General features: G+C 43.1%; 1 protein-coding gene across 1 annotated transcript in view; it reads right to left on the bottom strand.

The window, feature by feature from the left end:
- Window positions 1–1,955: 1,955 nt before the first annotated feature.
- The window catches only part of LOC110494842 (synapsin-2), a 278,300-nt gene continuing 265,361 nt past the window's right edge, over window positions 1,956–14,894 (bottom strand). The window contains exons 12-13 of the mRNA XM_036950994.1: window positions 7,456–8,869; window positions 1,956–4,117 (exon numbers count right to left, since the gene is read on the bottom strand). Coding sequence (XP_036806889.1) covers window positions 3,961–4,117; window positions 7,456–8,869 — 1,571 coding nt within the window. The 3' untranslated portion in view covers window positions 1,956–3,960. The remainder of the gene's footprint in view (window positions 4,118–7,455; window positions 8,870–14,894) is intronic.

Raw genomic sequence — 14,894 nt, 5'->3', positions numbered from 1 at the left:
CATTTCGCTACACTCGCATCAACATCTGCTAACTATGTGTATGTGACCAATACAATTTGATTTGATTCGTGCAGACTCAGGACAACGGAACTTTGGAGAAATAGACAGATTCAAAGAGGAGTCCGTCATTTGGGTTTAGGGTTAGGGGGTTAGGGTTAGGGGTTAGGGTTAGGTTAGGGGGGTTAGGGTTATAGACAAGAGAAATAGACAGATTCAAAGAGGAGTCCGTCATTTGGGTTAGGTTTAGTGTTAGGGTTAGGGGGGTTAGGGGTTACGGTTAGGGGTTAGGGTTATAGACAGGAGAAAGACAGATTCAAAGAGGAGTCCGTCATTTGGGTTAGGTTAGGGTTAGGGTTAGGGTTAGGGTTAAGGTTAGGTTAGGGGGGGTTAGGGTTATAGACAGGAGAAAGACAGATTCAAAGAGGAGTCCATCATTTGGGTTAGGTTTAGGGTTAGGGTTAGGGTTAGGGTTAGGTTAGGGGGGGTTAGGGTTATAGACAAGAGAAATAGACAGATTCAAAGAGGAGTCCGTCATTTGGGTTAGGTTTAGTGTTAGGCTTAGGGGAGTTAGGGGTTAGGGGGGTTGGGGTTAGGGGGGTTAGGGTTAGGTTAGGGGGGGTTAGGGTTATAGACAGGAGAAAGACAGATTCAAAGAGGAGTCCATCATTTGTTTTCTGATGATCATGATCTTTTCGTCAAAGAAGTTCATGAATTCATCACTGCTGAAGAGAAAGCCATCCTCTCTTGGGGAATGTTGCTTTTTAGTTAGCTTTGCAACAGTATCAAAAATACATTTCGGATTTTTCTTATTCTCCTCAATTAAGTTGGAAAAATAGGTTGATCAAACAGCAGTGAGGGCTCTTCAAATCAAATTGTATTGGTCACATACACATGGTTAGTAGATGTTAATGCTAGTGTAGCGATACGCTTGTGCTTCTAGTTCCGACAGTGCAGTAATATCTAAAAAGTAATCTAACAATTCCCCAACAACTACCTAATACACACAAATCTAAAGGGGTGAATGAGAATATGTATATATACATATATGGATGAGCGATGGCCGAGCAGCATAGGCAAGGTGCAATAGATGGTATAAAATACAGTATATACATATGATATGAGTAATGTAAGATATGTAAACATTATTCAAGTAGCATTATTTAAAGTGGCATTGTTTAAAGTGACAGGTGATCCAGTTATTAAAGTGGCCAGTGATTGGGAGAAGGGATGAATGAGCCAATTGTAAGCTGGGGATGATTAGGTGGCCAGGATCGTATCAAGTCCAGTTTGGGAATTTAGCCAGGACACCGGAGTTAACAACCCTACTCTTACGATAAGTGCCATGGGACCTTTGGTGACCACAGAGTCAGGACACCTGTTTAACGTCCCATCCGAAAGAGATATCTACCACAGTATATCGGTCATCGAGATATCTACCACAATATATCAGTCATAGAGATATCTACCACAATATATCAGTCGTAGAGATATCTACCACAATATATCAGTCATAGAGATATCTACCACAATATATCAGTCATAGAGATATCTACCACAATATATCAGTCGTAGAGATATCTACCACAATATATCAGTCATAGAGATATCTACCACAATATATCAGTCATAGAGATATCTACCACAATATATCAGTCGTAGAGATATCTACCACAATATATCAGTCATAGAGATATCTACCACAATATATCAGTCATAGAGATATCTACCACAATATATCAGTCATAGAGATATCTACCACAATATATCAGTCGTAGAGATATCTACCACAATATATCAGTCATAGAGATATCTACCACAATATATCAGTCAGAGAGATATCTACCACAATATATCACATTAATGGTCCCTTCCACCACCTTCTGGACAAAAAGAACAGCTGCATTTATCCATTTATAACAGAACAAGTTAGTCATTGTAAATGGAGGAGTCAGTAATACAGATACATTAGTGGAACGATTTACCACATCTTTATTTATTGACATTTATGTACAGGTAACATTACTATGGTACCAAGGGTCACTGGGTCATATTGGTCATGCAAGGCAGTACTGCATACAGACAAATAAAACAGTACAGGAACCTTCAATACATTATCAATGATTCATTATTACAAAATAAACTCCTGGATGACTCACATACAGTAACGGTACAATACAACATTTACAAAGCATTAATTAAACAATATAACATGTTAGATGGCTGTTGATATAGTTGATATAAGCTGACAGGTTGGTAGAACTGCTGGACACAAAGGTGTTTACAGGACAGATGATCTGAAACGTTATTGAAACTGACCGGTTCTGGTGTTGACACCTTAAAGGACATGACTGACACCTTAAAGGAGAGGACAGACTGATTAAAGGAGAGGTCTTGCACCATAAAAGAGAGGTCTAACCAAGTTAAAGGAGCGGTCTGACTGATTAAATAGAGGTTTGACTGAGTTAAAGGATAGGTCTGACTGATTAAATAGAGGTTTGACAGATTAAAGAAGGGGTCTGATTGATTAAAGGAGGGGTCTGACTGACTAAAGGAGAGGTCTGACTGACTAAAGGAGGGGTCTGAGTAACTAAAGGAGGGGTCTGACTGATTAAAGGAGGGGTCTGACTGACTAAAGGAGGGGTCTGACTGACTAAAGGAGGGGTCTGACTGATTAAAGGAGGGGTCTGACTGATTAAAGGAGGGGTCTAACCAAGTTAAAGGAGCGATCTGACTGATTAAATAGAGGTTTGACAGATTAAAGGAGAGTTTCGACAGATTAAAGGAGGGGTCTGATTGATTAAAGGAGAGGTCTGACTGATTAAAGGAGGGGTCTGACACCTTAAAGGAGAGGTTTGACTGACTAAAGGAGGGGTCTGAGTGACTAAAGGAGGGGTCTGACTGATTAAAGGAGGGGTCTGACTGACTAAAGGAGGGGTCTGACTGACTAAAGGAGGGGTCTGACTGATTAAAGGAGGGGTCTGACTGATTAAAGGAGGGGTCTAACCAAGTTAAAGGAGCGGTCTGACTGATTAAATAGAGGTTTGACAGATTAAAGGTGAGTTTTGACAGATTAAAGGAGGGGTCTGATTGATTAAAGGAGAGGTCTGACTGATTAAAGGAGGGGTCTGACACCTTAAAGGAGAGGTTTGACTGATTAAAGGAGAGGTTTGACAGATTAAAGGAGGGGTCTGACTGATTAAAGGAGGGGTCTGACTGACTAAAGGAGGGGTCTGACTGATTAAAGGAGGGGTCTAACCAAGTTAAAGGAGCGGTCTGACTGATTAAATAGAGGTATGACAGATTAAAGGAGGGGTTTGACTGATTAAAGGAGAGGTTTGACTGATTAAAGGAGGGGTCTGATTGATAAAAGGAGAGGTCTGACTGACTAAAGGAGGGGTTTGACTGATTAAAGGAAAGGTATACTTGTATGTATGAGTGACTGTGGTCAACAGCCACCACAGAGGTATTATTATTGAACAACTGTTAATGATGAAGAACGTACTGCAGACATTTGTACTACACAGGAAGTACAAATGGTGATACAGGAGTCAGGGGTCACCACTCACAGTCACGAATCTGTAATAAAACACATCATCACATTAAGGCTACAACATCTAGAGGCAATGGGTAACATCAACTCAACACAAACATCCATTCTGCTCCACAACACCTACTGATGGAGCCGTCATCTTCATGCATTAGACCATCATATATATCTCCTCCTCCTCACACACTGACCGAGGGCCAAGCTTCACACAGGTAGCTAGCTACAGGTAGTTACAGGTAGCTGGCACTTTGACATCATCACACTCAACTTGCCAATTGAGTCCTCAGAGACACAGAGAGGCAGGGGATGGAGGCGGGACTTGGGAGTTATACAGTTACACACAGTTAATCTCAGACTGGGTCACGTTTATGTCAATGAAGTCATCTGCCAATCCTAGAGCATGTGGGAGAGGACTAATCGGAGAATAGGCTGGCGAAGGACTTGCGGATGTTCCGGATGGTCTCGGCCTTGGCTTCGTCCTCTCCACCCGCCGAGGAGCTGGTCGAGCTGGAGCGGAAGAACGACGCATCTCCCAACGCGCTGAATGCATTGGTCAGGGACTGGGACTTACTGAAACAGACAGAGACATACCGTTAACCCTAACAATAACTCCTAACCTTAACTCCTAACCTGGCCAGGGACTGGTATTTACTGCAGAGACAGAGACATCACATTAAACCTGACTTTAAACTAACCTGGTCAGAGACTGGGACTTACCGCAGAGAAATCACATTAAACCTTTGAATGGAAACACTTTGAAGTTTGTGGAAATGTGAAATGAATGTAGGAGAATATAACACATTAGATCTGGTAAAAGATAATACAAACAAAAAAACATGCGTTTTCTATTATTATTATTTTCATCATCTTTGAAATGCAAGAGAAAGGCCATAATATAATACTGCAGTTTTGCGCAATTTAGCGGGGTGTGTGCATAGTTTCACAGTATTTTGCATCAAGTCTGCCCAAATGTGCCGAATTTGTCAATTGATACATTTTCAACTACATAACTACAGAGAGCATACAAGAATCCTATGGTAATACAACATTTAAGTTTACACACTCCCAGGAATGTCATACATGATGGATCATTAGCTTATACACTGACGTTTCCACATCTACAGGTGAAGTTGGAAGTTTACATACACCTTAGTCAAACACATTTAAACTCAGTTTTTCACAATTCCTGACATTTAATCAGAGTAAAAATTCCCTGTTTTAGATTAGTTAGGATCACCACTTTATTTTAAGAATGTGAAATATCAGAATAATAGTAGAGAGAATGATTTATTTCAGCTTTTACTTATTTCATCACATTTCCAGTGGGTCAGAAGTTTACATACACTCAATTTGTATTTGGTGCATTGCCTTTAAATTGTTTAACTTGGGTCAAACGTTTCACGTAGCCCTCAACAAGTTTCCCACAATAAGTTGGGTATTTTGGCCCATTCCTCCTGACAGAGCTGGTGTAACTGAGTCAGGTTTGTAGGCCTCCTTGCTCTCATTCGCTTTTTCAGTTCTGCCCACAAATGTTCTATAGGATTGAGGTCAGGGATTTGTGATGGCCACTCCAATACCTTGACTTTGTTGTCCTTAAGCCATTTTGCCACAACTTTGGAAGTATGCTTTGGGTCATTGTCCATTTGGAAGACCCATTTGCGACCAAGCTTTAACTTCCTGACTGATGTCTTGAGATGTTGCTTTAATATATCCACATAATTTTCCGTCCTCATGAAGTCATCTATTTTGTGAAGTGCACCAGTCCCTCCTGCAGCAAAGCACCCCCACAACATGATGCTGCCACCCCCGTGCTTCACAGTTGGGATGGTGTTCTTCAGCTTGCAAGCCTCCCTCTTTTTCATTGTAACATAACGATGGTCATTATGGCCAAACAGTTTTATTTTTGTTTCATCAAACCAGAGGACATTTCTCCTTTGTCCCCATGTGCAGTTGCAAACTGTAGTCTGACTTTTTATGGCGATTTTGGAGCAGTGGCTTCTTCCTTCCTGAGCGGCCTTTCAGGTTATGTCGATATAGGACTCGCTTTACTGTGGATATAGATACTTTTGTACCCGTTTCCTCCAGCATCTTCACAAGGTCTTTTGCTGTTGTTCTGGAATTGATTTGCACTTTTTGCACCAAAGTACGTTAATCTCTGAGAGACAAAATGCGTCTCCTTCCTGAGTGGTATGACGGCTGCGTGGTCCCATGGTGTTTATACTTGCGTACTATTGTTTGTACAGATGAACGTGGTGCCTTCAGGCGTTTTAAAGTTGCTCCCAATGATGAACCAGACTTGTGTAGGTCTACATTTTTTTCTGAGGTCTTGGCTGATTTCTTTTGATTTTCCCATGATGTCAAGCAAAGATGCACTGAGTTTGAAGGTAGGCCTTTAAATACATCCACAGGTACACCTCCAATTGACTCAAATTATGTAAATCAGAAGCTTCTAAAGTCATGACATAATTTTCTGGAATTTTCTAAGCTGTTTAAAGGCGCAGTCAACTTAGTGTATGTAAACTTCTGACCCACTGGAATTGTGATACAGTGAATTATAAGTGAAATAATCTGTCTGTAAACAATTGTTGGAAAACTTACTTGTGTCATGCACAAAGTAGATGTCCTAACCGACTTGCCAAAACTATAGTTTAACAAGAAATTTGTGGAGTGGTTGAAAAACAAGTTTTAATGACTCCAACCTAAGTGTAAGTAAACTTCCGACTTCAACTATAGATGGCCGGGCGGGGTGGTTGTGGAGCCAGAGGGGGTTCAAACTGTAGAACCCAGTTCCTACATTTGAAAATAAAAATAGATTTTATCAACAAAACTATGCTACATTTTATTTCTGGGACCCTCAAGATGACAAATCAGAGCAAGATTACTGAATGTCAGTACATTATTTACCTTCAGAGGTGAATGTATCAAACCAGTTGCCGTGATTAAAGTGTTTTGTTGTTTTGCACTCTCCTCAAACAATAGTATGGTATGTTTTCACTGTAATAGCTACTGTAAATTGGACACTGAAGTTAGATTAACAAGAATTGAAGCTTTCTGCCAATATAAGATACGCCTATGTCCTGAAAAGTTTGTTGTTACAACGTCATTCTAGTCACATTAGCGCACGTTATCAACAACCGTCCCAGTATAGGGACATCGAGCCCATAGAGGACCCTAAAGCTAACCTGGTCAGGGACTGAGATTTACTGCTGAGACAGAGACATCACGTTAAACCTGACCTTAAACCCTGAAGCTAACCTGGTCAGGGACTGAGATTTACTGCTGAGACAGAGACATCACGTTAAACCTGACCTTAAACCCTGAAGCTAACCTGGTCAGGGATTTGCTGCAAAGACAGAGACATCACATTAAACCTGACCTTAAACCCTAACCCTAAAGTTAACCTGGTTAGGGATTTGCTGCAAAGACAGAGACATCACATTAAACCTGACCTTAAACCCTAACCCTAAAGTTAACCTGGTTAGGGACTGGGATTTACTGCAGAGACAGAGACATCACATTATACCTGACCTTGAACCCTAACCCTAAGCTAACCTGGTCAGGGACTTACTGCAGAGACAGAGACATCACATTAATCCTGACCTTAAACCCTAAAGCTAACCTGGTCAGGGGCTTACTGCAGAGACAGAGACATCACATTAATCCTGACCTTAAACCCTAAAGCTAACCTGGTCAGGGACTTACTGCAGAGACAGAGACATCACATTAATCCTGACCTTAAACCCTAAAGCTAACCTGGTCAGGGACTTACTGCAGAGACATCACATTAAACCTGACCTTAAATCTAACCCTAAAGCTTACTAGAACAAACACACAGTACATCAGGGTAATGGCTCTGACAACATTATCACCATGTCACCATTTTTGTTTAATGTAGCTAAAGCTCTTACTTCAGCAGTGGATGACCCTTGGGTGCTGGTGGTTCTTCAACCAGAGGTTCAGCTTTAGCTGATTCTGGGGCTGGGGCTGAGACTGGTAGTGGGGATGAGGCTGAGACTGGGGCTGAGACTGGGGCTGCGAATGAGGCTGAGACTGGAGCTGGGGATGAGGCTGAGACTGGGGCTGAGACTGGGGCTGAGACTGGGGCTGGGGATGAGGCTGAGACTGGAGCTGGGGATGAGGCTGAGACTGGGGATGAGAATGGGGATGGGAATGAGGCTGAAACTGAGACTGGAGTAGGCTCTGGAGCAGGCTCAGGTGCCATGGCAGTGCCAGTGGAGGACATGGGCATCATAATAGGGGTAGGGTCTGGGTGAAAGTCTGGGGAAATTACCGTTGGTGGCTGAGCTTTAGCTGGAGACTGGGGCAAGAAAGGGGACTGCACCCTCCCAGGGGACCTCTTTGGGGACAGGGACTGGCCTGGCGCTCTGGATGAAAACACAGCATCAGGACTGGGCTTCAGGCCAAGGGGTGGAAGGGGTGGAAGGGGGGTCTGGGGTTTGGGCTGTATCAGGGGCTTGGAGTTGCGGCGTACAGGAGGTATAGGCTTGGGCTTGGGAGGCAGAGGGGGCAGCTCTGCTGGCTTTCCTGGGGGAGGGGCTGCTGATGGAGACACCTGAGGCTGGGGCTTGGGCTGCTGTGTAGTGGGGGCAGGGGTTGGGTGTGAGGCAGGGGGTGGAACTGGGGGTGAGACAGGAGAAGGGGTCGGGGATAGGACTGGGAGTAAGGCGGGTGCTAGGCTGGAGGTTGGAGCTGAGACAGGGGCAGCAGCTGGGGCTGGGGGTGAGACAGGGGCAGGGACTGAGACAGGGGCCAGGATTGGGGATAGGACTGGGGCTGAGACACAGGCTGGGGCTGGAGCTGGTGCTGGTGCTGGGGGTGAGACAGGAGCAGGGACTGAGACAGTGGCCAGGTTTGGGGATAGGACTGGGGCAGAGACACGGGCTGGGGCTGGAGCTGGTGCTGAGACAGGAGCAGGGACTGATACAGTGGCCAGGTTTGGGGATAGGACTGGGGCTGAGACATGGGCTGGGGCAAGGGCTGGAGCTGGAGCTGGAGCAGGCTTTTGCACCGGGGAAGGGATAGGCTTTGGTACTTGAGCAGAGGTCGTCTTTACCACCGCAGGAGGGGGTGGCTTTGGTGGAGGGGAAGAGGATTGCTTTTGCACTGGGGCAGGGGCTGGCCTAGAGACTGGAGCAGAGTATGGTTTTGCCACTGGAGTGGAGGCTTGCTTTTGAATGGGGATGGTGGCCGCTCTTAAAACTAGAGGGGGTGCTGGCTTTGGCGGAGGGGACACCTTGGGGGCCAACTCTGCTGGAGGCTCCACACTCTGTGGCTGAGTGAGCTGGGCCTGCACGGCACCCCCTAAATGTAGGACACAGAACAGTATCATGTTATAATACATACTGGAAAATACAATACAAAACACAAAATAAAGAAAAACCCTAACAAAAACCAAAAAGCTTTTGTTTAAAATCTTTCTAAATCAAGTGTATGGAGACAGACAGGCAGACAGACAGGCAGACAGGCAGACAGACAGGCAAACAGACAGGCAGACATCACTGGTCTCAGCAAGGGAATAGAGTCAATGTGTTGGAGGGTTAAGAGGGTTAGAGGCTGAAGGTTCTGGTATCTCCAGCAGGGGGAGCCTGCAGGTTCTGGTGTCTCCAGCAGGGGCAGCCTGCAGGTTCTGGTGTCTCCAGCAAGGGGAGCCTGCAGGTTGTGGTGTCTCCAGCAGGGGGAGCCTGCAGGTTGTGTTGTCTCCAGCAGGGGGAGCCTGCAGGTTGTGGGGTCTCCAGCAGGGGGAGCCTGCAGGTTGTGGTGTCTCCAGCAGGGGGAGCCTGCAGGTTGTGGTGTCTCCAGCAGGGGGAGCCTGCAGGTCGTGGTGTGGATCAACATAACAGGAGGATTGACCAGATCAACATGGTGGTTAGCCTGCCCTATGGGATCAATAGTCTTATGTTCATCAATGTATGTCATAAACATCCCAATGGTTGCTTGTGACTCAAATAAGACTTAAAGACATCATTAAAACATAATTTACACCAACATATACATGAAAAAACATAATGTGGTTTTATGCAGGGAGATGTGGGATAATGTGTTGAATATCGTATATGTAACCTCTTCTATATGTTGTATTCTATGTAGTTCTATATGTAGTAGATTATATCTTTATACATTCCATATGTAGTATTCTCATATAAAAAGTATTGCAGCTACAGGTTCTAAAGTGAATGAGAGCATCAACTGGAAGCCAGTAGAGTGTACAAGGAGCGGGGTGACATGGGAGAACTTGGGGAGGTTGAACAGACATACCGTAATATTCCAATTTATGTCTGCAATGTATAAACACAAGCAGAGAATCAAACTATAATTCATCTGAAAATATGTCTCATCAACTGAGATGAAGGAGCAGAGCATAATATGTGGTCTACATTACTGTACTATGTATTACTGTACTATGTATTGCTGTACTATTTATTACTATACAATGTACTACCATGCACTATGTATTACTGCACTATGTATTACTGTACAATATATTGCTGCATGTATTACTGTACTATGTATTACTGTACTATGAATTAGACTTTTGGAGGATGGCCTGGTGTCAAGAAGGGCAGCAAAGAAGCCACTTCTCTCCAGGAAAAACATCAGGGAGAATGATATTCTGCAAAAGGTACAGGGATTGGACTGCTGAGGACTGGGGTAAAGTAATTTTCTCTGATGAATCCCCTTTCCGATTGTTAGGGGCATCCGTAAAAAATCTTGTCCGGAGAAGACAAGGTGAACGCTACCATCAGTCCTGTGTCATGCCAACAGTAAAGCATCCTGAGACCATTCATGTGTGGGGTTGCTTCTCAGCCAAGGGAGTGGGCTCACTCACAGTGTTGCCTAAGAACACAGCCACGAATAAAGAATGGTATCAACACATCCTCCGAGAGCAACTTCTCCCAACCGTCCAGGAACAGTTTGGTGACGAACAATGCCTTTTCCAGCATGATGGAGCACTTTGCCATAAGGCAAAAGTGATAACTAAGTGGCTCGGGGAACAAAACATCGAGATTTTGGGACCATGGCCAGGAAACTCCCCAGACCTCAATCCCATTGAGAACTTGTGGTCAATCCTCAAGAGGCGGGTGGACAAACAAAACCCCACAAATTCTGACAAACTCCAAGCATTGATTATGCAAGAATGGGCTGCCATCAGTCAGGATGTGGCCCAGAAGTTAATTGACAGCATGCCAGGGCGGATTGCAGTGGTCTTGAAAAAGAAGGGTCAACACTACAAATATTGCATCAACTTCATGTAATTGTCAATAAAAGCCTTTGACACTTATGAAATGCTTGTGATTATACTTCAGTATTCCATAGTAACATCTGACAAAAATATCTAAAGACACTGAAGCAGCAAACTTTGTGGAAATTAATATTTGTGTCATTCTCAAAACTTTTGGCCACGACTGTATGTTTTACTGTACTATGTACTGCTGTATGTAGTAATGTAATATGTATTGTTGTACTACGCATGACTGCACGTATTACAGTAATATGTATTATTATCTATATTACTGTACTATGAATTAACGTATGTACTAAGGTACTATGTATTACCATATACCACTATATTTGACTGTATTTATTATTGTACTATGTATTACTAGTAGTATGTATTAATGTTTGTATTACTGTACTCTTTATTACTGTACTTTGTATTACTGTATGTAGTACTATGTATGTATTACTCTACTGTGTATTACTGTATGTATTACTTTACTATGTATTACTGTATGTATTACTTTACTATGTGTTACTGTATGTATTACTATTGTGTGTATTACTCTACTATGTATTACTACAGTATGAATTACTGTATGTATTACTGTTTGTTTTACTGTTTTATGTATTACTGTAAGAATTATTGTACTACGTATTATTGTATGTATTTCTCTACTATTAATTTCTGTACCATATGTTAATTTATGTATTACTGTACTATGTATTACTGTATTTATTATCATACTATTTTTTACTGTACTATATATTACTGTAGGTATTACTGTAGTATCTATTACATATTACGGTACTATGTATTATTATATGTATTACTCTACTATGTTTAACTGTACTATGTATTACTTTATATATAAATGTACTATGTATTACTGTACTATGTGTTACAGTACAATGTATTGTTGTATGTACTACTGTACTATGTATTACTGTACTATGTATTATATTGTGTTTAACTTTATTTTTTTATTTATTTATTTCACCTTTATTTAACCAGGTAGGCTAGTTGAGAACAAGTTCTCATTTACAACTGCGACCTGGCCAAGATAAAGCATAGCAGTGTGAACAGACAACACAGAGTTAGTTACACATGGAGTAAACAATTAACAAGTCAATAACACAGTAGAAAAAAAAGAGAGTCTATATAATTACAATTTTGCAGATTAACACTGGAGTGATAAATGATCAGATGGTCATGTACAGGTATTGGTGTGCAAAAGAGAAGAAAAGTAAATAAATATAAACAGTATGGGGATGAGGTAGGTAAAATTGGGTGGGCTATTTACCGATAGACTATGTACAGCTGCAGCGATCGGTTAGCTGCTCAGATAGCAGATGTTTGAAGTTGGTGAGGGAGATAAAAGTCTCCAACTTTTACAATCTCCGATTTTACAGTCTCCGATTTTTACAATTCGTTCCAGTCACAGGCAGCAGAAAACTTGAACGATAGGCGGCCAAATGACGTGTTGGCTTTAGGGATGATCAGTGAGATACACCTGCTGGAGCGCGTGCTACGGGTGGGTGTTGCCATCGTGACCAGTGAACTGAGATAAGGCGGAGCTTTACCTAGCATGGACTTGTAGATGACCTGGAGCCAGTGGGTCTGGCGACGAATATGTAGCGAGGGCCAGCCGACTAGAGCATACAGGTCGCAGTGGTGGGTGGTATAAGGTGCTTTAGTAACAAAACGGATGGCACTGTGATAAACTGCATCCAGTTTGCTGAGTAGAGTATTGGAAGCTATTTTGTAGATGACATCGCCGAAGTCGAGGATCGGTAGGATAGTCAGTTTTACTAGGGTAAGTTTGGCGGCGTGAGTGAAGGAGGCTTTGTTGCGGAATAGAAAGCCGACTCTAGATTTGATTTTAGATTGGAGATGTTTGATATGAGTCTGGAAGGAGAGTTTACAGTCTAGCCAGACACCTAGGTACTTATAGATGTCCACATATTCTAGGTCGGAACCATCCAGGGTGGTGATGCTAGTCGGGCGTGCGGGTGCAGGCAGCGAATGGTTGAAAAGCATGCATTTGGTTTTACTAGCGTTTAAGAGCAGTTGGAGGCCACGGAAGGAGTGTTGTATGGCATTGAAGCTCGTTTGGAGGTTAGATAGCACAGTGTCCAAGGACGGGCCGGAAGTATACAGAATGGTGTCGTCTGTGTAGAGGTGGATCAGGGAATCGCCCGCAGCAAGAGCAACATCATTGATATATACAGAGAAAAGAGTCGGCCCGAGAATTGAACCCTGTGACACCCCCATAGAGACTGCCAGAGGACCGGACAGCATGCCCTCCGATTTGACACACTGAACTCTGTCTGCAAATTAGTTGGTGAAACAGGCAAGGCAGTCATCAGAAACACAGAGGCTACTGAGTCTGCCGATAAGAATATGGTGATTGACAGAGTCGAAAGCCTTGGCAAGGTCGATGAAGACGGCTGCACAGTACTGTCTTTTATCGATGCCGGTTATGATATCGTTTAGTACCTTGAGCGTTGCTGAGGTGCACCCGTGACCGGCTCGGAAACCAGATTGCACAGCGGAGAAGGTACGGTGGGATTCGAGATGGTCAGTGACCTGTTTGTTGACTTGGCTTTCGAAGACCTTAGATAAGCTGGGCAGGATGGATATAGGTCTGTAACAGTTTGGGTCCAGGGTGTCTCCCCCTTTGAAGAGGGGGATGACTGCGACAGCTTTCCAATCCTTGGGGATCTCAGACGATATGAAAGAGAGGTTGAACAGGCTGGTAATAGGGGTTGCGACAATGGCGGCGGATAGTTTCAGTAATAGAGGGTCCAGATTGTCAAGCCCAGCTGATTTGTACGGGTCCAGGTTTTGCAGCTCTTTCAGAACATCTGCTATCTGGATCTGGGTAAAGGAGAACCTGGAGAGGCTTGGGCGAGTAGCTGCGGGGGGGGGGTGGAGCTGTTGGCCGAGGTTGGAGTAGCCAGGAGGAAGGCATGGCCAGCCGTTGTACTGTACTATGTTTTACTGTACTTTGTATTAATTAATGTATTACGGTACTACGTATTATTGTATGTATTACTGTACTATGTACACTACCAGTAAAAAGTTTTACCACATTGTAGAATAATAGTGAAGACTTCAAAACTATGAAATAACACATATGGAATCATGTAGCAACCAAAAAAGTGTTACACAAATCAAAATATATTTTATATTTGAGATTCTTCAAACAGCCACCCTTTGCCTTGATGACAGCTTTGCACACTCTTGGCATTCTCTCAACCAGCTTCATGAGGTAGTCATCTGGAATGCATTTAAATTATTAACAGGTGTGCCTTCATAAAAGTACATTTGTGGAATTATGGCAAGAACAGCTCAAATAAGCAAAGAGAAACGACAGTCCGTCATTAATTTAAGACATGTAGATAAGCATGATCCATATAAGAGATTAAGGTAAGAAATTTAGCTTGGGCTAAGGCTAGATTGACAGATTGAATTGTGTATCTGAGAGTGGTGGAAATTCAGTTCAATTCTTGAAAGTGGTCAAATCTTTGATAAATAAACTCCCCCCCCCCCCCCCCCCCCCCCCATTTGTGGTATTTTTGATAACCATTTTTCCTCAGCTGGCCATCTGTTTGAAAGAATGGTTTCTGAAAATACCTCAAGTTCCACTAGGAAGTCCTTTATTCACTGCTAAAAAGATAGTTGAGAATAATGTCCCTCCACTCACTCTTTTTTCCATTTGAATCATTTCAATTGCAAAAAAGTTATGCAAAAAAATCCACAGGAGCTGATTTGCTTGATCTCTTTCTACATTTTGTTGCAGTAACATGTACATGTTTAAAGTGGTGGTTTTAATACAGTAGACAACAAATTGACAATACAAAATTCATAACAGTTACATACAGTATACAGTGCACTTTTGCGTGCGTCCTCCGAAACACGACCCTGCCAAGCCGCACTACTTCTTTACACACTCCTCGCTTAAACCGCAAGCCAGCTTACCAATGTGTCGCAGGAAACACGTACACCTGGTGACTGAAGTCAGCTTGCATGCGTCTGGCCCGCCGCAAGGAGTCGCTAGAGCCCGACAGGACAAGGACATCCCAGCCGGCCAAGCCATCGCCTAAC

Source organism: Oncorhynchus mykiss, chromosome 17 (assembly GCF_013265735.2).
Source record: "Oncorhynchus mykiss isolate Arlee chromosome 17, USDA_OmykA_1.1, whole genome shotgun sequence".
In the NCBI taxonomy this organism is placed as follows: domain Eukaryota; kingdom Metazoa; phylum Chordata; class Actinopteri; order Salmoniformes; family Salmonidae; genus Oncorhynchus; species Oncorhynchus mykiss.
The sequence above is the reverse complement of the archived record's forward strand: the minus strand, read 5'-3'. Positions and strand labels throughout refer to the sequence as shown.